At 44.0% G+C, this 26003-nt stretch overlaps 1 protein-coding gene across 7 annotated transcripts in view; it reads left to right on the forward strand.

Annotated features, from left to right (window-relative positions):
* ASAP1 (ArfGAP with SH3 domain, ankyrin repeat and PH domain 1) overlaps positions 1-26003 on the forward strand; it is a 353659-nt gene that overhangs the window by 251585 nt on the left and 76071 nt on the right. For all 7 annotated transcript variants that reach the window (XR_013447676.1, XR_013447675.1, XM_078072001.1 and 4 more), the window contains exons 10-13: positions 7695-7770; positions 8932-9018; positions 14478-14578; positions 20017-20086. Coding sequence is in view for 5 of the 7 variants with exons in the window: in XM_078072001.1 (XP_077928127.1) it covers positions 7695-7770; positions 8932-9018; positions 14478-14578; positions 20017-20086 (334 nt within the window). In the remaining 2 variants the exon portion in view is untranslated. The remainder of the gene's footprint in view (positions 1-7694; positions 7771-8931; positions 9019-14477; positions 14579-20016; positions 20087-26003) is intronic.

The following is a 26003-nucleotide window of genomic DNA, read 5'->3' on the forward strand; positions in this document are numbered from 1 at the left end:
AGCTAATTCTCTGGTACTGGAAGTAAGTTGGGTCATTCGTCATCACAGTGGGCCTAGGAAGTAATTGCTAATATGGGCATCAGGAGAAGGAGAGACTCATCCAGGCAGACTGAGGAGGGCTCGACAGAGGTGGTGGCAGTCGGCATTAGACTTGGGGGATGGCTAGCATCTGGCCATTGGAATCTAGTAGAATAGTCTCTCCAGGGAGCAGAGAGATCAGCAGAAGGAAACCCCACACAGTAAAAACCTCCTTGTGGGGAGAGGTATTCACAAACACGGTTATAATGGGGTTCTGCCCCTGGTTGAACCTCAAGAATTCCCACCTAGCAAGAAAGCCGGGGTGGTATTCTTTCAGGGAGACTCATTCTTTCTTACTTCAGGCAATCCCTCAAAAACCCTTAATAAACTTGTGAAGTCTCTGTACCTATTTCAGAAAGAGAAGGGGGCGCCTGGGTGGCTCAGTCGGTTAAGTGCCTGCCTTCAGCTCAGGTCATGATCCCAGGGTCTTGGGATGGAGTCCCGCGTCGGGCACTCTGCTCAGCGGGTAACCTGCTTCTCCCCTTCCCACTGCCTGCCGCTTCCTCTGCTTGTGCACTCGTGCTCTCTCTCTGTCAAATAAATAAATAAAATCTTCTAAAAAAGAGAGAGATTTCATATCCTAAGTACTTACTCCAGTTCTCCAAATGATTTTCAGTACAAAGTCAGGGGGCGCCCAAGAGTCCGTTTGCTCCAGTAATACCATGTATAGTCCCAGCATCTCAGCAGGGATATAGCTACTACAATGGAACAATACAGGGAGCAGAAGAGAAGAGCTTTTGACTTTCTATTACCCTTTCCAACTCACCCACACCAAATGCTTGTCACTTTCAGACTTGAACATTGTGGGGAACATGCTGCTTTCAGAACAAATATAATATCCTACTGCTCACCCACTCCTTTTCCACCTAGCAAATGTCATTATGATCTGCAGGATCACGAGCACTTACAAACATTACTATGTTATCCTTAATTTTAAAATAATAATAGCTAACATTTATCAAGAGCAATCAGGAAATTGTAGCTCCGGAAGGATGAGTAACCTGCCCAAAGGCACATTCACTCATTCAGTAGATGCTCGATAAACATGTCAAATGAACAAAGCAAAAGAAACCAAAGGAGAAAAATAGATAAGTTGGACTTCAAATTTCAAAAAGGTTTTGTGAGTGAAAGGACATTATTAAGAAAGCGAAAAGACAACCCACAGAATGGGAGGGAAATATTTGCAAATCATTTATCTGATAAGGGTCTGGTATCCAGAATATGTAAAGAACTCCTACAACTCAACAACAAAAAGATAATCCAGTTTAAAAGTGAGCAAAGAATTTGAATAGCCATTTCTGCGGAAAAGATACACAATGGCCGAAAACACAAGAAACAAGCCTCAACGTCGTTAGTCATTGAGGAAAATACAAACCAAAACCACAATGAGATACCACTTTGCCCCCACTAGGATGGCAGAATTTAAAAAAACAACAGCAACAACGAAATGGAAACTAGTTCTTGGCAAGAATGTAGAGAAATTGGAACCCGCAACACATTGCTGAGAGAAATATAAGTTGGTGCAACTATTTTGGAAGACCCCTTGGCAGTACTGAAAAAGTTAAGCCTAGAATTACATGGCCTTGCAATCCCACTCCTAGGTATATACCCAAGAGGACTGAGGATTGAAAACAGGTATTTAAGCAAAAATGTGTTCATACATATTTATAGCCTCATTATTCATAAGAGCCAGAGTGTAGAAACACCCAAATATCCATCATGTGATGAACAAAATATGGTAGCGCAGTGCAGTGGAATACTATTGGGCTGTAGGACTGCTGATTACCCCATGAGCTGGACCATGTCGCTCAGAGGCTCCTTACTCCCTCCCCTGTCCTTGGAATGTGGGTTCTGCTTTCCTTTCCCACTCCCAGAGGCTGCCCCAAGGACGTGGCCTTGAGATGGTGATGTGGCGGTGAGAACACCTGCAGGTGTATACATGACCAAGCACAGTTGGGGCTTCTTTATAAACTTCAGAGATTTGGAGGGCAGGTGCAGGGATCCAGTCATATAGCTGCCGCCCAAGACAACACTCAGTGTCAGCTCCCTTTGCTGTTATGAAAACTGCCACCTGCCCACCTGGAGGGGCCCGCCACTTTCTCAGGTCTTTTCCTGCCCTCTGTTTACAGCGGCCAGTTTCAGATCACACCCAAGAAGCTCCCAGGAGGGTTACAAATCCTTATACATGCTGCAACGGGATCAACATCTAAAACATTATTCTAAGTGAAAGAAGCCCGACGTGGAAGGCCCCATATTGTATGATTCCATTTAAATGAAATGCCCAAAAAGGCAAGTCCACTGAGACAGAAAGCATTGTTTGCTAGGGCAAGGGAGGAACTGGGAACCATTGCTAACAGGTGCAGGCTTTCTTCTTGGGGTGACAGCCATGTTCTGGAATTAGATAGTGGGGACAGTTGCACCACATTGTGATATACTAAACACCACTGAATTGTATGCTTTGAAATGGTGAATTTTACATTACATGAATTTTTTTTAAGATTTTTTATTTTTTATTTGACACAGAGAGAGTACAAACGGGGAGCGGCAGGCAGAGGGAGAGGGAGAAGCAAGCTCCCTGCTCAGCAGGGAGCCCGATGCGGGGCTCGATCCCAGGACCCCAGGATCATGACCTGAGCCAAAGGCAGACACTTAACCGTCTGAGCCACTCAGGCACCTCCACATTACATGAATTTTATCTCAATTTTTTTTCATGCCGAAAACAGCAACAAAACAAAAACAAAGATCTATGCCCTCATAAAACTTATATGTAGAAGGTGACAGAACTAAGTCTTGCACGCAGGTCTCTGTAACTCCAGAGTGCATGCTCTTAATATGTCAGAAATCTGAATTTGGTTGAGCCTGGACTTGGGCCTGGACATCCCTATTTTTAAGACTCTCTCTATATCACTCTCAGCTGGCTCTTTGACCTGAACTGTTGAAATAGATTTGCAGTTAATTAGTACTTACACTAATTAACTCCTGTCCCTTTAAGTTTCTTAACTACCACAGGACACACGTAGAGAAAATTTTCTAGGAGAAAATGTCACCCTGGTTAGCTGGAAATCAGCACCTGAAGCTTGGAAGTAAGCTTTCAAGAGGGGTTGGTGGTTGATGTGTTAAGAAATCACTTCATTTTTCTTAATTTGTTTTATACTTTGATTTGTTTTAAAGAACCATACTCTGTGATACTACAAGGGCATCCTAACTTTTGAAGATAATACTGTGCTCCCGGAGCATTTCAGCCTTTGGCCAAATAGCCCCTCTTTCTAAGCCAAGCAGAATACGTGATTGGGGTAGCAGGGAGATCCTGCTGTCTCTCTTTCTTTGAAATTAAATTGAAAGCAGAGAGAACATAGTATCCCTTTCCCATCATTGTTTGGACGGAGTAAGAGGGGAAGTACATAGCAACTTTCTCAGGTTAGAGAAGACTGTGCCTCCCTCTGAGGAGGGTGTGTGTGTTCTCCCTGGTGGACGGGTGACTGTGCTCACACTCACGAGCCTGCACTCGGCAGCTGTGGATGTGTCACAGACTGTCAGGATAAACATGGGGGGCCTTCTGCCTATCGCTTGGCAGCTTACATTTTTCTGGCACTCTGGGTCATTAAAATATGGTCGTTTTTCTTTCAAGCTGCTTTTTTAGAAAGCGAAGTCAATGCAGCTGTGTCTCTAAGGTCAGAAATAATGAGGCTCATTTTGCTGGCCTGTGGCCATTGTGTATTGAACTGCTTCTCTGTGCCTGGCATTTAAGAACATTCTCAAAGTGCTCACAAGAACTCCCCACGGTACATGGGATCATCTCCGTTTCCTGCATAAGGACACGGAGGTGCAGGGATTCGGAGATTATGCTCTTACTCAGCGGGAGAGCCAGGATTTGGACCCAGATCAGCCTGATGTGTTTAACTACCTGTGCTCCAGAGCTGGGAATGCTTACACTCAAATCCCAGCTCCTCACTGAATGACTGGATGACCCCCAGTAAACGACTGGACCTCGCTGGCCCTCAGTTACCTTGTCTGGTACAGGTTAATAATAACTATCTATTTTGTTGGCTTCTAATGGAGACTTAAGAAAAGGGATACTTAATTGTGCATAATAGTGAGTGGCACAGAATAAATAGTTACATGCCAGTTGTCATTATTATTATTACTGTTAATCATCATCTATTTTCCAAAGATCTCATTATATTTCAGTAATGTACAGAGAAGGCGGCCAAGGGATAAGTGGGTGTCAGAGACGTAATGTTGCCTTCCGCGGGGAAGGCTCCCACGTTCAGGTTGAGTGGCAGGTAATCACAACTGACATTTGTGCTTCCCTTTCCAATTACAGAACACTTTTATCTGTAGTAGTTCATCTGCCTCTCCTGGAAGCCAGAAAACATCCACCTTTGGGGATGATCATGCTCATTTTCAGACAGGGTCAGTAGCCTGCCCAAGGTTGTACGTACGGTGAGACTGAGAGCCAAAACATCATATGCTTTTGACTCCGAAGTTCATGCATTTCCAGTGAACCAGAGCCATTGAACTGGAGGGAGGAGACAGGGAACAGAGAGGGAAGCCCACCACCCTCAGTGAAATGTTGTGGCAGGTGATGTGTGACCGTGACTCTGAGTCCCACCCAGCTCATGGCTGAGACTGACCCCTCAAGGAGGGGACAGTCGGGCACAGAGGGGAGGGGTCACCAGACCGATGGTGAGGTCAACAGCACATCGGCCTTTGCTTACTGATGACTGTGTTACTAATGTCAAGACGGTTTTGTTCTCCCTGCATCTGGTCCCCTCTGCCTCCTATTCCTGTTTCTCACCAAAACCCAGAAGTGAGCCCTAGCGTAACTTTCTGAGAGGGCCTCAGCTCAACCTTCTCCTTCTAGACGAAATGTTGGTTCTTTTCTATAATTTTGTTTTGCCTAATGCCTGAATATATGATGTGTTTTAGAAAATGAAGTTAACAAAAAAGAAAACCTATAATCGCACTCAGAAGATTACTGGATTTATGTATATGATTTGTTTGTAACAATTGAGTCATATTGTAGATTAAAATGATTTCTCATTCTATTAATTTTTCTTAGTCTGTGTAATGTTCTGGAGAATTCAAATGTAGGAAAACAGACTTGTTGGGGTCTTTCTTCAGGCTTTCAATCGGTAGGAATTTGTCTCCCTTCCAGCTTGCTTTCACCTCCTGATAAATAACTTGTCATTTTTATCAGTGCCTTCCTTCTCCTTAAAATGTGTGTGTTTTATACCATTCCTGTGTGCTATTCAACTCTTGAGTTCGCTTATTCAGTTTGCCCAGTAGAACTTCCTGCCATGATGGAAACGGTGGTATTCTCTACTGTCTTAACACGGTACCCACTGGCCACATGTAGTTGCTGTGGCTAGTGAGACTTCAGGAACTGAATTTTTCATTAATTTTAATTAAATTAGCTGCTAGTGGCTACCCCCTTGGAAAACACAAATCTAAAGCATTGTCATTTAAGCTCACCTTTAAAAAAAAAAAAAAAAGATTAAATTTCCTTCATGTTGAAAGTGAAACTGAAACACAAACTTAATCTGCAGCGAATCTCTATCCCTCGGGGAAGGACATGACTCCTTCTGTGATAAATCCAGTAGTCCAGGGAAGGGAGCTAACATGTGCTGAGCATGTCCTAATGACTCAGCACCTTGCAGAGCGAGTTCATACGTGTTATCTGTGTTACCCGCCCACGGAATACAGTTAACACGAGGAGAAGTGACTCACCAGAGAACCACTGCTAGTAAATCCTCCAGCACAGATTCTAAGCCGGAAGCCTCTGACCCTAAAGCCCTTTTTCTGTTGTAAGGAGTCCTGATAGCATCTACCTTACACTGATGTGTTCTACCTTCAGACCCTTTCTCCAGAAATTACTTGAGTATCAGAGATTAGAAGTGGTTTTGCTGTGATTGACTTTGTAGCCATACTTCTGCCTCTTCCACAGACACTTTCCCGCATGTAGATGAGGCTGGTTCAGGTTGATGTTCATGAATGGCCTACTCTGGACAGAGCGCGGCCCGCTGCTCAAGGGCTGGCATTAGGCCTGGACACAAGCCCGTGCTAGAATATGCCATCCCCTGGATTGGCAGGCCAGGGCAAGCTGCTGTGGGAGGCAGCAACGAACGGAGTTACAGTAGAAGCGTAGTCGGGAAAGGCATTTCAGCAAGAGGGAACAGCAGAAGCAAAGGCCAGGGAGAACTGGAAAAAAAAAAATGTAGCATGGCCGGAACCCACATTTTTTCAAAGAAGATGGTAGGAGATAAAACCGGAAAGCTATTCAGGGTCCAGAACGTAAATTGTATTCAGTTCCGTACTGAGAAGTTTAACCTTCATTCCGATGGGCAGTGGTGAACAGCTGAATGTTAGAAGAGTTTAAATGTAGCTCTCAAGTTAAATGGTTAACCAAAAAGCCCTCCTTTCTCCCATTCCTCTGGTGAAAGACTTTCTGATTTTAGTAAGGGTTCTCAGCTGAAGATGTCAACCTTAAAAAATTCTCGAACATGTGGGGGATTTCAGTATTCACTCTTGGAGGGCCAGTTCTGATAAGAATGTATTGTCCACATTGATTGTCCATGTTAAGCTAATTATATATGTAGATATGAATCCTAAGATGTGCCCTAAAACTTCTTGATAGTACTGCATCCTTATCATTCACTGACATCTGCCTGGTGCTGGACCCACTGCGATCCTGAGATGAGACAGTCCTCATCCGCAAGGACCTCATTCTTTTGTGGGGAAATAGCAGTAGATGTGGGGCAGGGCTAGAGAAGCCTCCAAGAGGATAGAGAACATTACAAACACTGAAACAAGTGGAACTCCTGGGTGGAGGGGTCAGACAGGAAATCTCTTTGCTTGGTCATCACAAGCAGGGGTATCCGAATCAAAGCCTGGCCCCGAATCCCAGTTTTGCCACTTACTAGTCATGTGAGCAAGTGATGTACTCACCCTGTGCCTCAGTTTATCCTCTGAAAAGGAGATGAGATTGAAGTGCTTGGGAACTCATTCGGGTTTTTGTTGGGGGTGAATGAAATAACTCACATAAAATGCAAGCATGCTTAGCTTGTTGTGCATGCTCGGCTCTTGTCAGTACTGATTCTTAGGGTGAAATGGCGCGATCTGGCTGTGCACACGGCAGGATACCATCGATCCGACTTCCTGTGTTTCAAGCATGTTCCCCAGGGGTCTTTGGGGAACTGAAAGGTGGCTAACTTTCCTGCAGCCTTTGTTTCTAGAAAAGTCTCCTCTCTCCTTAAAGTGTCTAATTCATCCTCATGATATTACACCAGTTATGGTGTGTGTCTCTCTCTTTCGAATTCAAATCGGCACAACCAGGAGGACTGTTTCTATGAATAGACGGGTACGCACATGAAATCGCTGTGTTGGGACCGCAGCTGTAATTTGCACTGTCTACGTGAGAGCTGCTAGCACGTGTCAGATGGTGCCCGTAATCTGTTTGTTGGTGCATCTTTATAAAATACTGAAATTCGTTTATAAGTGTTTTGTGTAGCTATGTGGGTAGAGAGTAAATATATTAGTATTTTCAGATTTTATAGGTGACTAGGGTTCATTTCTTTTTTATGCTTCTGGTAAATCTCTGATGTTCTCCATCATAGTTTTTTTCAAGATGGCTTGAAAACGGCTGATAAATTGAAACAGTACATCGAAAAACTGGCTGCTGATTTATATAATGTAAGTATTTTATAAAATGCATGCATTTTAAGTTGCTTTTATAGATAAATATTAGTAAATTTGAAATCTGGATTAGAAGAGCTTTAAAGAAAAGCAGGGGTACGTGATCTGTCAGTATAAACCTAGTGCAGGTAAGCTTTCAGTTTAACTCAGAAGGCCTTGATGGTCAGATATCCTAGAGTACATTTTTGGGACATAGGAGGAATGAGGGTATGTAACCATCGATTCTAGATGGCTGTCCATTGGGGTCCAGTAGCATCACCTGTGAGTGCCTTGCAGTCTGGCACTTGTAGAAAGAATGTTTGACCCTGAAGGACAAAACTTGATTGTCTCGGGGTAGGCAGGTTTATGATTTTTTTGGGGGGGGGGGGTTTTGTCAGATATCTGGATTTTGCGTATATATCTTTAAAAACACATAGCTGTATATTTTTTCCGATTGTCTTTTTTTTTTTAAGATTTTATTTATTTGAGAGAGGGAAAGAGTGCACTAGTGGGGACGGGGGGTGAGGCAGAGGCAGAGGGAGAAGTAGGCTCCCCGCTGAACAGGGAGCCTGACGCAGGGCTCGATCCCAGGACCCTGGGATCATGACCTGAGCTGAAGGCAGACACTCATCTGACTGAGCCACCCAGGTGACCGCCCCCCCCCACTGCCGTTGTCTTTTAATAGTTAACATGATTCAGGTTGTAATAAGTTCCAGCTGATTAAAAAAAGCAGCACCAGTACCAAACCCTCGGGTGCCACCATGTAAACATTCATATATACCTTAGCCCATTGGGTTCTGGTCCTTTTTCACATTTTCTTCTGGCCCATTTAACCACATTATGGGATTCCTGCTACTGCCCTTTGAAAAACCAGAAGCAAGTGACCCAGTGTTATTTCTAAACTGTGTTTAAAATGGTACTTCAGAGCTAATTGTCTTGCCTAGATGTATTATTTAATAAGAAGGCCTGTTGCATTAAGACACTAATTTTAAAACTCACTGGTACTTTCATAAGATGAGAAAATTCTGCCTTTCATGTAAGATAATGAGACCATGTAAAAGACTTTAATAAAGAAATCAACTATATAACTGAATTGTTTGATGACTGGTATATTTGGGTGAATTAAACACTGCTCATGTATAAAAGATACGTGATGAAAGTCCTGTTTTTCCGTCACAGATAAAACAGACCCAGGATGAAGAAAAGAAACAGCTAACCGCGCTCCGAGACTTAATAAAATCCTCTCTTCAACTTGATCAGAAAGAAGTAGGTGATCTGTATGTTTCCAGCAGAAGTGAGGTGGCCTGGGAGGGCCTTTGTGTTTCCTGGTCTGCAGAATAGGCGTGTCACCAGCTTCCTGCCACCGTGGTTGTGGGGACAAACGAGATAGAAGATACAAGTGTATACCTGTTGCATCACTCCATGTAGCGACTGTCCTTTATTTCCCTTGCCATCCTTGTACAAAAGATGTTCTTAACACCAGAGCTACAATTCCAGGACCCTAGGTTTGCCATTCAGGCTTTGAAGACCTGTACTTCCAAAGTGCTGCGTCCTCTCAGGGTAGAGTGCACACCCATGTCCTCTTTAGGTCATCTCTGTCTTTCTGGGCAGCCAGAGGGGGGTTGATCCTCTAGAATCCTCTAGAATCATCATCTAGTAGAGAGCAGGCCAGCCATACAAACCAGCAGTCATACCCTAAGCGGTATTGGTGCCATAAGAGATCTGCTGGGAAGGGGCGTGCCTGCAGAGGGGGGACGCTGAGAGGACTCTTGAGATGGAAGCTGTCTGAAATAGTCAGCAGTTGCCCTCTGCAGTTTGGGGGCAAAAAGGGCAGAAGATTGAGAGATGGGGTTTCTGAGGTGGAAACTCAGGCCTAGTGATAGATGACCTTGAACACACACAACAGGGTATGGACTTCATGCCAAGGGTAAACTAAACAGTGAGCTCTGTTTGTTAGTAGGGGAGGGTTAAAATTTGCCTGTTTATATTAGGAAGTTATCATGCATTGAATTTAAGTGCAGTATCTCAATGCAGTATTTAATAATAACCACATAAAATAGAGCATTTTTTTATATTGTCATTTCCTCATGATATCACCTCACAATGGCAAACTGTACATTCCTACAATTTCTGAAGGGGTTCATGAGTCCAAAACAAAAACAAGGCAACCTTCCTCAAACGTGGAAGCCCTGCATCAGCAACCCTCACCCTTTAAAGCAACCCAGAAGGTTCTCTTCACTGAGTGAAGATAGCTCTCTGGGTTTTCATCGAGTGGGAGAAGTCTACAGCCCTTTCACCCTGGGCACCTGTGGACGGGAAGTAGGCACCTGTGTTTGGAGGCCTCTTTTGAAGGTGGTTATTACTGGCATACAAATCCTAGGAGAGGTGGTCCCCTTGAATGATTTCTCTGTGTAAGAGCAATAGAAAGACTCAAATGGAGGGTAAGAAGTAGATTGCTGTTTAGGCAGAAAATTGCGAGGTTTTGTACTTAACGAAATGTACTTAACCACTTCCTACCTTTGCTTTGTCTTACAGTAACACCTCCTTCCTGTATATGGAAGCTTTCTGGGGGGGTGGGGGCAGACTGTTGCAGTCCCTTTTTGTTTTGCATAAAGACTGATGTAATCTGCTCCCAGGAGCTAAAGAACAAAGTTGCATATAAGCCGAAGGAGTACATACGCGATAAAATGCGCATGATTTGATTTAAAGCCACCGCAAATTAATAAACGATGCATGTTCATTAGCACCATGTCCAGAGTATTTTACAAGTAAAACTGATCTTTCACAGCACGCTTATCCCATTCCCATGCTGTTTATCATCTCTCATTGCAAAATAAGGTTAGTAGGTAATGATTTCTAATGACTCAAATAAGAAAGGAGACTGTCCACCATAGAGTTCTTACCATAGCACTACTATTCGAGAAGAGTGTAAACTAACCTGATAAATGACCTGAGAAATAAAAAGCACCCAGCAAATTATTTAACCTCTTCACCCCCACCAGGTTCTAACTTGACTCTTTTAAAAAGGAAGCTCCAAGAATTTGAGCTGTCAGTAGGATCCCCAGATTTTTGATGGACTTGTTTTTTCTTGTCAAAATTCTTCCTTGACTTCTGGCAGATGTTCTACGAAATTAATTATCTTAAGCTTTTGTAATAGCCTAACGTCCCAAGAGAACTGTTTGGTACATAACTATATTTAGGGTTGAAAATATTTTAAATAATGATACCCATAAATCTGTCCCCAAATTCCAGCGTTTTGTTTGAGTCTCTCTCAATTTCCCATCATAGTGTTGTTTGCAAGGTGTTTGACAGATTCTGTGTTTGCTCATCTCTCTCTCTCTCTCTCTGCGGTATCTGACACACTGTCTGGCACCCAAAAGCTACTCAATAAATATTTAGTTAGATGAAAAAGAAGAAATCCTTTGCCCACACCACATATCCCTTACATGAGAGATTTGAAGCTTCTGTCATAGAGGTTAGTTTTAGGTTGGATACCACAAATACTTATAATCCTGTAAATCAGTGAGTATTTGCGTGCAGTTTAAAAAGATTTAAGATTTTACTCCTTAATGATGCGTTTTATATGTTAATAGAGTTTTCTAAGAAGAAAGAAGGTAATTTGTCCATACTGCTAATAGAGAATAAGGAATTGAACTAAAAAAATGACACCATAGTTTCATTCTTTAGTTTACATTCTTGGCTCACATTATGGAATTTCTCCAAGGTTTTATTTTAAGTTCATTGTGTAAGTTTACTTTTATATTTTTTGCCTGAATGAATTTCTCAACTTGCATTTCTCTTTCCTGAATACATGTTTAATTTTTATTCTACCAAAGGATTCAGAACCTGTTTCATTCCTTCCATCGTGTTTTGTTAATTATCATGAGTGTTAATTCTCCATGATTTATTTTCTCAAAAAAGAAAACCCTCTTTTCGTTTGTCTAGAGTTCCCTGCAAAGCAAGCTGAATGGCCATCATTTCTCAAAGTGCAGAAATAATTATTTGTAGGACTACTTTAACGCCATAGAACTCATCAGTAGTTAATGTAGGGTTGTCAATACTATATTTCTGAAACGTGCTGCTTCCTTCCTGCTCAGCTTAATGGAGTAGGCTTCTGAGGTCAGAGCCTGGAGATCAGCCACTTTATTCACCTTTAAAAGCATATTTGCCTGATGGAAAACAAGGTCCACTCAGGTTGTTATTCAGAATTTAAAGTTTATGTGGGCTAGTAATAAATATATGAAAGGAGTGTCTCAGAGGCATAGTTGCAGAATGTAATATTTTTCATAAGTTATTAACATCAAAATCCTTGCATTACAAAAGATAAAAGTACTCTTATTTTTAAAACTTGGGTTTTATTTGAAGGATTAGCAAACAGGCTGTTAGAAATGCATAGTTCTAAAGCATTCAGACCAACCTAGAAATTACATGGGCAGACAAAGAGCAGTTTCGTTCAATGGAAGGCATTCCAAGGAACAGAGTTATGCTTTTAATAAGAATTTTTATCCAGGGAGATTGCAGATTTTGTTTTTAATGTTCTGGGGAGGTATAGAAATGGCAGCGATCCCTGACTCCATATCCAGAGTTGAGTGGTTTTCATGTGATGTCATCGGGTGGACGCAGAAAGCTCCATGGATTTCATTTATCCCGGCCCCTTGTTTCATCCCATGCCTCAGCTCTCCACCACCCGACCTAATTTTCCATTCTGATTGTTCTGTATTAGTATTATGGACACACTGCTGCCTCCTTCAAGAAAACCATGTGTGTCACTGCTGTTGTTGGGGGCTGTCATGGCAGCGCGGGTGGTGGAGGGCTGCCCTCCTTGCCCATCTGATCTGTAGTATGGTCCTGCGGTCATAGCTCTGTCCAGAAAGCCTGAAAGCATCCATGAGGGAGGACTTGGGATTCAAGTTACTATGAGTGCAAGGCTATGGGCCCTGATTAAAAGTAAATACATAGAAGTATTTCTAAAGAGACGCCTAAACCCCAGCACGCTCCTGCCCCTCCCCAGGTGATTGAAATGGTGCCATTCGCTGTTTCAGCTGGAGGGAGTCTGGCCAGTTACAGACAAATGACTCAGATTAAGGAAATGACTAGTCTAAGCTCTTCAGGGTGAGCCTCCTTGCCTGGTAGAGCAAGCATTCAGCACTCTGTTACCTTCACCAGGGAGCAGAAGGATGCGTGGTCAGTGTATAAGCACCCACCTCAGGGACAGGGGCCATGCCCCGCTGTGTCCTCAGTGTCTTCCCGGTACCTACCATTTGGGTGTTCAGGACATCGTTTTGAACACAGAACTCATCACATTCGTGGAATAACCTCACAAAGGTGTGCCATCCTAGAGCTCTTCCTTCGGCTGTTATTAATATTCATTTGCTATTGTCTGGTCCAGAAGGATCCCGAATGCCACAGAGAGGCCATCCTGACCTTAAAGGGATCTCGTATATAGGCCATCAGTACATAACTAGGGACTAAGTTCACTTCTGGTTCTTCTTCATCACATTGCAGGTGTTGCTTCTGAACTGGATATTTTTGTTATGTTCTCTTTGCTTGGAAAACTAAAAAATAATCCTCCTACAATTTTTGGTTCTTTTTAGATTTTCTAAAATAATTTGGGTTTCACTGAGGTGTTGATTCCCTAAACATACACTTTGAAGTTTGTCACCCATTTTTATCTTGATGAAATGTGTACCTCATGCAGGTTTTCTTCTGGTTTCATTTAAATAACCTGAATAAAACTTGACAAATATAAAGATGTTTTATTGTCCCATCCCCTGAAGTTTATATGATGCCGAAGGTGGCATGTGTTCTGGCTTTAATTATCTTTACAGTGGTGTTTTCTCTGTGTTATAAAAAGTGCTTTTAAATCATGCGTCATGACTATCAATGAAATTAACTATGTTTTCAAATGTTCTGCCTTTTTTCTCTGTTGCTTTTGCCCTTCCTGATCGAAGTCTAGGAGAGTAAGTCAACACTTTCTGTGAGAATGTATTGTCATACTTCTGTGTCTAAACCCCATGTTCTCATTCTACAGTTCAGTGTTGTTGGTCTGTTTCGTACATTTTCAAAGTGTAATGGCTGAATCTGATCATGCAGTCTCTAGAAACGATGGGGAAGTATCAGCAGAGTGCCTCCAGCTGGTTTGCATCTGTCTTGTTCTGTGGGTCCTGGTCACCCTTTTACCACATCATACACTTCTCACCACCAGAGAATCATCACTTTTAATTAAAAGCATGTTTAACAGCTTATTTTACGGAGCCCCTGTTGGTTACAAACCAAGAATTTCTAACAGTTCCCAGTACCTCGCTCAGAAGGTACACTTTGTATTGTGGGTATTTTAGCAAAATATGTGGAGGGAGAAAAGGTGGACCTAAGGGAAGAGCTCATTCGGGTTGCATGCACTTTGTTTGTGAGCCACTTGGGTTTTCCTGCCTTCCTGTGCCACCCGTGCAACCTGGTTCAGTCCCACGATGCTCTGTCACCAGTGTGTTGTTGGAAGCGGAGCTGGGGTTCCAAACTAGAAACAGGAGTTCTTGGACTTGCCTGTGACTCCGGTGGTTGTTTCCCTGCCCAGTTTCCTCTGAAATACAGGCAAGGACCTGAGGGCTCTTAAAGTTCCATAATTCTCTTCGCCCCAGACCCGTGGACAGAGGCTCAATGGCAGAATAGAGGCAAAGACTCGAGAAGTATGTCCAGCATCGGTCTGATCTGTGGCTTCTCCTTTCTAGGATTCCCAGAGCCGGCAAGGAGGATACAGCATGCACCAGCTGCAGGGCAATAAGGAGTACGGCAGTGAGAAGAAGGGCTACCTGCTGAAGAAGAGCGATGGGTATGCGTAAGGCCAGCCCGCTGTCCCTGCTGGGTGTTAGCAGCCTCGGAACTTTTCCCACACTTGAGGATTTTCTAATGTGCTAGCTTCCGACCGTGAGCCCACTGGTTTCCCTCAGCTGCTTTAACCTGCTGTCTTTCCAAGAAGCAGTCACTGTCCCGTGGTCCCTGAATGGCACCGAGGACTTGCAGCCTGCCATTTTAGGAAGGCAGGTGCTGAGCGGAACGTGAAGCAAGCAGGTGGCTTGCGGACTTGAGGCTCACCCACCTCTGCTTTGATTCATCCGCCCTTTTCTCTGCTGGGGTGCCCACCTGGCCGCCCACACCCAGCCTTGGGAGTCAACCCCGAGTCCTCTCCTTCCTCTTATATCACAGCCACTGTCACGACAAGCTCTTCATTTCTAACAGGACATGATGCCTTTCTTGACCCTTCTGCTGCCCTGCCCTGGGAGGAGCCTCTGCTCCTCGGAATATCTGAGGAGCCTCTCTGTCCCTCTCCTCCGTTGCATCTCCACACAGCGCCCAGAGTAGCCTTGAAGAAACGTAAAGCACGTCAGGTCATTCCCATGCTTGAAGTGCACACAGGGTCTCAGCCCTGCCTCTTCTCCGGCCTCGTCCTCCCCTGGCCCTGCCACACCGGCTTCTTTCCATTGCTCCACCAGGGATTCTGCTTTACATACATAAGGAGAATCTTTTTTTTTTTTTTAAAGATTTTATTTATTTATTTGACAGATAGCGAGAGAGGGAACACAAGCAGGGGGAGTGGGAGAGGGAGAAGCAGGCTTCCCGCTGAGCAGGGAGCCCAATGCGGGGCTCAATCCCAGGACCCTGGGATCATGACCTGAGCTGAAGGCAGGCGCTTAACGACTGAGCCACCCAGGTGCCCCACATAAGGAGAATCTTAATTACTTGCTTTACTAACTGTCCTTCTTTTTGAAAGAAAGCTTCTTGTTTTCTGATGGCTTGTGGATATGCACTCCTTGACTTTATCTAAGACATAGACATTTTTTTATTTCTTTGTTAAAATTGCAACTTCTAGGGGTGCCTGGGTGGCTCAGTCGTTAAGCGTCTGCCTTCGGCTCAGGTCATGATCCCAGGGTCCTGGGATCGAGCCCCGCATCGGGCTCCCTGCTCCACGGGAAGCCTGCTTCTCCCTCTCCCACTCCTCCTGCTTGTGTTCCCTCTCTCGCTGTCTCTCTCTCTGTCAGATAAATAAAAAAAAAACTTAAAAAAAATAAAATAAAAAATAAAATCGCAGCTTCTATAAATTATAGTCCTAAATTTCTGATCACTATCAGTTTTGCTTATTCTACTCATGCATCCAGCAGATGTCTTTTGGGAGTTCTAGTATAGGTCAAGCACTGTTAGAGACACTTGGGTACATAACATTGAACAAGAAAGATAAGGAAGTCCTTAGCCTCATAGGGCTTACATTCTGAGTCGGGAGACAGACAGTAAAGAAGGGACTATGTGGGAGATCAGATGGTAACAAGTGCTATGGAGGAAGATAGAGCAAGGCAGGGGCCTCGGGGCCTGTAGGAGTGGTCCTTGCAGTCATGCAGGGCGGTCAGGGAAGACTTTAGTGAGGACATGTTTGGGCAAAGACTTGCAGGAAGTGAGGAGATCATCTACAGAGATCTGCAGAGATGGCCAGGAACCTGCTTCCCTTTGTGATACACACAGGAGTTAGGAGCTGGGGGTCATAGGAGACAAGGTGAGAGGGGGCAGAACACCAAGCCAGGAGGGCTTTGGAAGCCCCTGAGTGGAGATGGGCGTCATTGGAGGGTTTTAAGCAGAGGAATGCCGTAATCGGACTCATTTGAAAGGCTCTCTGGCTGCTGGGCTGAGAATGGCTGTGTAGCATGTAAGACTAGAAGTGGGAGGCCAGGTCAGAGGTGAACAGGGATCAAGGGAACAGCTGCAGAGGGGGAAGAACGGGTCAGAGTCAAGATAATGCCGGTAGGGCCACCAGGATTTGTAGATATGGGCGTGAGCAAAGAAAAGCATCTCAGCACAGAGCACAGCACCTGGCTCTTTGTGGAAAGTCAGTGAATGTTGACCATGAAGTCTTGCAAAAAGTAAAAGAAGAAAAGACACACCAGTTACCCAAATCACAGTTTTAAACTGGGCTCTTCTTAACAGACACAGTGACCAGATTGTAGCCCCAATGGCGTGGTATCTAGTGGACATAAATTATTAATCCTGTAGTTTTAACACTACTCGCGTAAAGGTACAAGGATTTTCTTGACACTAGAATTGACTGTTTCTAAGTGAAGTGGTTAATACCTAACTGTTCAAGAAAAGTCAGCTGAGTCTTTGGGTAGGTATTGTTTGGTTCAAACCCTAAAATGTTCAGGGAAAGCATCACCTTGTAAGCACATGCGTGCCTGCCAGACGCTGCCAGGTACCTCTCATTCTTCTCATTTGACACTTTCTGTAGATGAGGCAACTCATCCGGAGAGATTAAGTGATTCAACTAAGATCCTACAGCCAGTAAGTAAGAAAGCCCAAATTCTAACCTGGGTCTTATGACTTAATGCCGGGGTGTCTCCCCTTTATATTCCAAAGGGGCATCGCTGCTGTTGGTTGCCCTTGGAGGATACAAGGCATCGGCTGGCATACATTCACACACTTGACTCCGTTCTTCTGGTCTGTTCTTCATTCGTGCACTCATTCCACACACATTTATTTATTTATTATTAGTGTTTCAGGCAGTCTGCTGGATGCTGGAAGGTAAAAGGTCCGTGAGAGGTGGGCCTCACCCTCACCTTGCCTACCGTCTGTGGGGAAGAGATAAGGAAAGCACTGTTGCAAAGGAGGCTGGAAGTCCAGTGGGCTAGCCTCCCATAATTGCACGGGCTGCAGAGGGTGAATAATGATAACCCAGAGGGGCCTGTCACGGCTGTCTGTGGAAGAGGAAAGAATTGAAATGCTTATACGTGAAGACAGTCTCACTTGCTAATCATGACTACTGATGTGTCATATGATTTTCTCCTAAGGATCAGTTGCTTTAGTAGTTTCTGACCCTAGTTCTGGAATACTCTTTGTCACTTAAAGGACAAGTGTTAAAACCACAGGATTAATAATTTATGTCCACAATTTAGAAAACACTTCAGATTTTTTGTAAGTAATTTAAAAGCTTTATGACCCAAAGGCATTCATCGAGAGGCAAAGGAGTAACTGTTTGACATATATTTTCTCAAAATAGTCCTAGAGGATGGGCATCATTCTCTTCATGATGCAGATTAGGCAAGCAAGCTTCCAAGAGGTCGGTACCATGAACAAAGTCCCGTGGCTAGTGGGCGCTGGTGTCGGGATTGAAGCCCAAGGAATCAGGCGTCAGAGCTGGTACTTGTTTAGTTACACCAGGCCGCCTTCTCATAGTTCCTTTTCTGGAATTCTGAGGTCCGGGCACAGTGTAAGTGGTGTTCTCTCTGGCACTGTCTGAACAGGCGGTAAAAGTCCTTGCTATGTCCATTCAGGAGCTTTTCAGGCAAGCATCCTTAAAGCTCTCAGTACAGAGAGGGGAAAGCACAGGCGTCCAGGCTGTTTCATAGAAATCTCGGGAATAAAAGCTCTCAGAGTGTTCACAGAGATAGGGCTGTACTTGGGATTGACTTGATTTTGCTCCCTTTTGTCTGGTCACCTGGGGGCACCACATGAGCAATTTCTGTTCGCCAAAAGCTTAATGCTTTTGTGTTACTTTCCTTGTCTTTATTACTAATACAAAAGAATACAGTTTTGTGTTTGGTTTTGTGTTTCCTTAATACACACGTGAAAAAAACTAATGACCAAAAAAAAAAAAAAACCCCAACTGATGACTAACGATTTTACTAAATAAAATGAATAAACTGAGTCGGGACAATATCCTGAAGGTTGACTAATTTGTTAGGTTGGTTGGTGGCTATTTTGAAACATGTTGATAGAGAAGGATGACGCTGGTTTGGGCTTTAAAGGGTATGGGGGTGCCTCGCCTATCTCAGCAGGCTTTTATGAGGCTAAGATGGGCTGCAAAACTCCTACAGCATTGGTTACGTTAGCCAGATGCAGGTGTGATCATGGGACAGGTGTCCTCTCTTGTCAGCCATTTCCCGGTCAGTGATGTAGCTGTAACTTGAGGGCGGTTTATCAGTCGGTAGTTCTGCGTTACCTCCTGAAGATACTAGCATTTTGAGTGCGGCGTGTTCAATTGACTTTTGCTCAGATGGTATCAGATTCTGATTTCCTGCTGTGAACTGTGCTGTTAGTAGTTACATACACAAGGAGACAACATTATCTGTGCTCAGAGTTGGTTTTAAATTCGTATTGTGGCAGGTTTCTTACAGGACTCATTTAGAGGGGAAAGGAAACACACGATGATATTATTTTAAATGCCCAGGAGAAGCCAGAGCCCCCTCCTCTGATGTTGTCTGTTTCCATGACACCTGAGGGCCCCGAGAAGCCTTCTCCTAGCCAGAGAATCACTGTTCCCTGTACGTGTCTGTTTCTCCATCGAAATGCTCTTGACTAGTACATTTGTACCTGCCCACACAAGTGCGAATCCACCACACACAGGCTCACCTGTGCCTCGAGCATCACCAAAAAACTCCAAGTTGAAATGAGTTCTCTTTGGCTTTTTCTGAGAAGTGTCAGCCTTCCCAAGGGAGAGGTGTACAAGTCACCAAACGTGTTGATCCGAGACCCTGAGCTCCCTTCTGTGTATCCTGAGGCAGCCGTACCCTCACCGCTCCTTGCCTGGCAGACATCTTGAGTTACTTTCTTAATTTCTTTAGGTTTAATTTTAATTACAGAAGCAATAGATTAATACAGCCTTCTTGTAGAAGATTCACAGGTATGGTTAAAAACTCTTTAGCACCACCCTGCCACAGGTCTGGGCCTCCTTCCCAGAGCAGAGTATTTTTGTCAGTGTACCATGCTTCTTTCCAGACCTTCTTCTGTGTGTTTGTACATATATTTATATCCCCATAGAAAATTTAGAGCGCCATTTTATACATGATATACTTTGAATATTTTTTAGCATTACTAGATCTTACCTGAATTATTTTAAAACAGCTTGCTTTTTTCAATCAGCAGTACGCTTTAGAAGGGTATGTCAGCACATACATAGTTACTTGATTCTTTTAAACTCCTACAGAATACTCTGTAGTATGAATGTAACTATGATGCGTGTATTCATTCTCCTGCTTTTAGATTTCTGTTGTTTCCCACTTCACTGTCAAGAACAGTGCTATAATGAGCATCCTTGTATACGCCTACTAGTCTGAACTACCTTCCACCTGGGGTAATAAAATAAAATGTTCTGGGTTTGGTGGGTTTTTTTTGGTTTGGGGTCGTTTTGTTGTTACTGTTTTATGATGATTGTCGTACAAAACACGACAGGATTGCATGTCACAGAGTGAACCAGCTCCTGTGTCAGGTTGTGTTTGATTTGCTCTTCAGGCTCCGGAAGGTGTGGCAGAGGAGGAAGTGTGCCGTCAAGAACGGGATTCTGACCATCTCACACGCCACGGTGAGTGTGTCTGCTCGTTTACCACGGTGCGCCTGTTAGGCCTTTTGGCCCCGTGGACTAGAAAGCAAAAACGTGACGTAACCAGCACTGAAGTTTCCCCCAGGTATGTGTACTGTGTGGATTTGGGTCAGAAAGTGTGGGACCTTCGTTTACAGAAGGAGTTGGTCTCCTCTTGTCCTGTGGTGTCCGTCTCGTTCTGTTGCCCCTCCAGAACGTCTCATGTTTGTTCTCTCAGACCAAATCAGGAATTCTTTCATCTCATAATCTTGTCTCTTTGGAAAAACTATCGGTGGTTCTGAAAAACCTAGTTTTCTGATTATAAAGATGACAGAGGATGTTCTTTGCATGAAATAATAATTAGGAAATAATATGTGTACAGCGTGTTCCGTGTTTTTTGTTTGTTACTATTTAAATTACTCAGAAAATCCATCATGGTGTTAAAAAACGAAAATGTATGTAAGTAAAACAGTGAGATAATAAAATTGCCTCAGTTATGACTCCCCTTTCTTTAGGAATAAAGGCAATTCAATAGAAAGCAGAAAATAAGTTACTAACACTTATATTCTGTTTTCTCTTCAGGTTATTGTCAGTGTATATGCATACATATCTTGCATACTCAGAGTTGCTACTGACAGTCTAGCTAGAATTTTTATGTTTTGTATCACCCATTTTCAACTAAAAGTCGTGTATTGGCAGAATTCATATACTGTCAGAAAAGGTTCAGTCTTGGTGGTAGTCAAGGAATGCACCATAAAATAAGTAATTACTATTTTGCCCTTTTAACACTAGCAAGAAATTACTTTTTATTCTTAAAGATGCAAAGATTAGAATGGAAAATGTATCAGGCGGGACTGGAAACAGCTTAGTGTACCAAGAGTCTCTACAAAGGGGCATGCAGTTAAACCCAACAATCCCCACGTGGAGAGAAGCTCGGGTAAATTTCAGGATCCTGTGCCAAGTGATGTCTTTGAGCTCATGATAAGCAGTTAATTACTAACAGGATGGTAAAAATGAAGGATGAGCATTTATTACGTTGGCAGGTTTTCATGATTCACAGTTGAGATTAGATTTCCCTCTGTTGAGCAAGAAGTACCACTTAATAAGCACTTTTTCCTGCCAGACACTTCATAAAATTTATTTCACTTAATCCCTCTATAACCCATGTGGTAATCTGACCTTCGTTTTGCAGATGAAGAAACTAAAGTACAGAGAAGCACAGTGACTTGGCTAGTAGCGGGCAGAGCTGGAAATTCAGACTTGGGGGCGCCTGGGTGGCTCAGTTGGAAATTCAGACTTGGGTTTGACCTTACTCCGTAGGCCCCTTCCATTCTGCCTCTCTTCCTGCAGAACCCCATCATCCCACTAGACCAGATGCTCTCCAGGGGCATTTACCAGATCCTGTTCATCTTTCTTTGTGTCCCACCCCCCCCCCCCCAGACCTTGACACACGGATGGTAGTCAGTACACACCTGTGGCCAAGACCTTCCTGCTGGAAGATTCTGTGCATCTTAACAATTACTGGCCTTTATGGAACTTGAGCAATTACATTATCTCTGTCCCTTGTCCCTGCAAAACCCTCGGGGTGATTCCTCAGAGGTCCTCAGCTTCCCTCAGCCCAACTGAGATTTTTGTAACTCTCATGCCAGTTGTGACAAGCCACCCATCTGATACTGGAAATCCTGCAGGCGGACTTAGATCAGTTAGTCATTATCTCTGAGGCTGTCTAACAATTACTCACTTATTTAGCAACGTTTCATGAAGCTTCCACTCCAGGTGCTGGACTAGGCATCCCAGACACGTGGAAAATGAGATAACTTTTACCTGCTCATATTTAATTCCATGCACAGTTACCTCATGAAACCGTTCTGATAATCACAAGAATGTTAGTTACCACTAAGTGAGCTCTTACTGTGCTTTCCGTGTGTTATCATATGCAATTGTTGCCACAACCCACCGGATAGATGCTGTTACTGAGAGAGGTGATGTGCCCACGTCACACCTGGTGAATGCTGGGATTTCAGTCTTAAAGCTTCCATGAGTGCTTAATGATCAGTGTTTGCTTGCCAAGCAGGACCTACTCTGCTCCTTATGTTGGTGATTAAAATACTTGGGGAGCTCTATCAGAAGAATTCCAGTCACATGATCCAAGATCAGAAACTCTGATGGGAATAGTTAGTATTTATTGAGCATTCTCCATGAGTGGGCCACTCATGGTTCTGAGCACATTACCACAACCCATTTTATGTAGCTTCTGTTGCTCCTACTTGATAGACAATGGAACAGTCTCCATTTCTAAGCCTGTGTTTCTCTCTGTGTGAGTGAAGAGTCCCACCATCTGACTTTTCAAAGGCATTCTCACCATCATCACTACCACCATCACCATCACCACCATCACCATCATCACCATCACCACCATCACCATCACCACCATCACCATCACCACCACCATCACCACCACCATCACTATCATCACCACCATGACTACCATCACCCACCATCACCACCATCACCCACCATCACCACCATCACCATCACCACCACCATCACCGTCACCACCACTACCATCACCATCATCATCATCTCCACCACCACCACCACCACCGTCGTGGCCACCACCATCAGCATCACTACCACTGTCACCACCACCACCACCATCAACACCACCATCACTACCACTGTCCTCACCACCACCATCATCACCATCATGGTGGCTAACGCTGTTGAATGGTCACCATGTGACAGGCACTCACCAGCACCTTAATGCATTGTAACATTTAATCCTCACGGCAAGTTAAGTTATAGGCGACGTCACCTCCACTTTTCAGATGAGGGACCTGGGGCTCAGAGAAGTTCACTTACGGGTTACACAGCTAATAAATGGCACAGCTGGGAAGCTGGTATAGGTAGGAACTCTGCTTTTACACACTCCCACACACTCCAGAACATTAACTCCCCCTCACCTGCAACCCCAGTTCCTCCCCAGCATGGGATCCCAGCTTGGGCCATCACAGACCTAGCCCTAACCCAGAGTGCTGAGGAGCCCATGTGTGGGAGAAGCACGTACCTGTACGTGCAGCCTAGAATTCCTTGATGGCCCGAACTAGGGTGTGAATCCTGAGAAGGGATTCGTTCATAAGGACAATACAGCACACACAGCCCCCTCTTTTGAGATAAAAACCAGTGTGGCCTCTCCTGGGTCAGTATCCTGACTCTTGAGGGGGGCTGCAGGGTTGCCCTGTCTCTGGGCAAGTTCCAGACTTCTCCAGGGTGGTCTTCAGGCCGTGAAGTCTGCTGCAGCTCCGCGTATTGCAGAGCACGAGTTCACCGGATGCCTGGCTGTGACTGTGCCTGTCTTCACTCAGCTTCCTGAGCCGGAGTCGTGTCGGGTTGTTGTCCGACTTCATTAACTGAGTCAGGTCTACGTGGTGTGGCTCTGAGTTGGATCCAGTATGGAGCAGAGACAAAAACCAGAAGAGACCCAGGGAAGCTCCTCCACCCCCAGGGAATATTCTTCAGGTTAAATACACTACAGTGGAAATTTCTGACCATTTGACTTTATGTAGATTAGGAGTTTTCAGTCAAAGATTTGCTACATGTTCCCTCTCTTTACTCTCTTCTTCCCTTAGATTTGTCTGGCTCTGACCATCCTCGATGAGCATCTCGACAAGTTATGACCTTATCATGTCCCATCTACTTGCCTTTCTTAAGAACCTGTGGTGGAAGGCAGTGCAGTGTGAGGAAATCAAGGAGTTGAGTCAGTGGTGGTCATTGCTAAAAATAAAAAATAAATTCTCTTCCACCCTCCCTTTTTCCTTCCTGCCATACACATAGCTGTGGCCTAGCCAACTGTGTCAGTGCTTTATTAAGGCTCTAATCAACAACAAAGATCACATCAGCTACCTTGCTTAGTGTCCGTGAGAAAGGACTGTAGCATCTGTCAGATCTGAGCCTGAATCCTGCCTTTGTCATTTACTATGTGACCTTGAGAAAAGTATTTAACTCATAAAAATGATAGTGAGGATTAAATGAGATAATGGGCTGGGTGTGGGCATCCAGTTAAAAGGAGTCATGGCTGTTAGCATGACCTCATTGGCTATCCTGGCAAGACTGAAATCTGTCAACGGGCAGGCTCTCTTGCTACAAACATTGGAAATTGTGGGTCCACTTCTCCTGCACCCGGAGCAGCCCCAATTGTAAATGGGTTTCTCCACCTAACTTGGGATTCTCTCCTGCTGATTTGTGTTATTCTTTTCCCCACTTGTCACTGGCTTTGGGCCACACTTTTTTGCTGCCAGTTACATCACCTATAGTCCCACCCCTGCTCCCACAGAAAGGTCTCGATAGCCACTTTTCCTGACTTTGCAAACACTATTGATTACTCAGAATCCAGTTGAAAATCAAGGCCAGCAGTTTCCACCGGAAAACATGGGATTGAATCATCTTTGGAAAAGTGGGTAAAAGAACCTTTGTTTTCATAAAACTTAGGGCCTTTGTTTGGGACCCCTTAACACATGGGAATTTGTCCCACTTGAAGGGCCCTAGTTGGTGTCACTTATCAAAGTGACTCAGGAGAGGGTCGAGCATGCATTTAGATTGATGAGGCATGGTCTGTTGGATTGACCATTCATGACTGATAACACTCTGGGGGCCAGTCATCTCCCCAGCTTACTGTTCTAGGAAGAAATGCATTTCTCTGCACGCCTGCAAGGTGGGCAGCCAGCCCTACAAGAGTTCATCTGCAAATTCATTGCTTTACATGTGTCTGTTGAAAGACCTATGTTTTTTTTATTTACTATTCAAAGTAGTACATCACTATGGAGATCAGATTCAGTGAGAATCTCTGAATTCGCTATTAGGGTAGTGGCTTCCATTTATGGGCCATCTAGTGTGTTCTGAGCAAGGTATAAAATGCTGTAATTTCAAAATACCAATTCTAAGAAAGCTCTGGCAAACATTTCAACCAGCCTCAAAGCTTCAGGATAAAGTAGTTTATATCAGGGCGCCTGGGTGGCTCAGTCAGTTAAGCGCCTGCCTTCGGCTCAGGTCATGATCCCAGGACCGGTCCTGGGATCGAGCCCCGCATCAGACTCCCTGCTCAGCGGGAAGCCTGCTTCTCCCTCTCCCTCTGTCTGCTGCTCCCCCTGCTTGTGCTCTCTCTCTCTCTCTGTGTCAAATAAATAAATAAAATCTTTTAAAAAAAAAAAAAAAGTAGTTTATTCAAGCCCCTAAACTATCATAAATAAATTTCTATAGAATTGTTTGTTTGGCCTTTTTACCTTCAGCATTGTAGTATACAATGAAAATAATAAATTATCAAAGAATATATAAGAATTATAGTTGGAGTATTACTTGTAATAATCCTGAAAAATTAATGTCAAAAATAGAAGTTTTGTTTTTCAAAAACCCTTACTTGCTAAATTTATTAACCTCAGTGTCATATTACAGTCCATATAACGGGTTGAAAAGAGAAAGATGACTACTGTTCACGGGTCACTTAGAGCATGCCCAGCACTCCGTGTGCCAAGCTGACCCTACAAGACCGGTGTCACTGTCTTTACACTAGTCTGCAAGTTCTGAGGAGGTGGAAACTGTTTATCTTTGATCTCCTAGTACCTAGCACACTGCCTGACATACAGTTAGTGTTCAATGAATACTTTTGAGTAAACCTGCTTTGTATAGAAGAAAAAGGGCCAGGGAGATTAAATCCCACGCCTAGGGTTCTGCAATTCGTAAACAGCTGGACCAGTTTTCAAACCCTGAAGCCTCTACTCTTTCTAGTACATGAATAGGCCTTTCCTCCGATGCCAACTTGTTGTTAGATCTTTGAAAGTTTCTTGAATAATAGTTCTTTGGAGAAAGAAACCCCTTATCTTATTATTGAATCACCACAAGGTCTTAGAGTAAAGAAGTCTGAAGC

The sequence above is a fragment of the Halichoerus grypus genome, chromosome 5, assembly GCF_964656455.1.
Source record: "Halichoerus grypus chromosome 5, mHalGry1.hap1.1, whole genome shotgun sequence".
Classification (NCBI taxonomy): Eukaryota; Metazoa; Chordata; class Mammalia; order Carnivora; family Phocidae; genus Halichoerus; species Halichoerus grypus.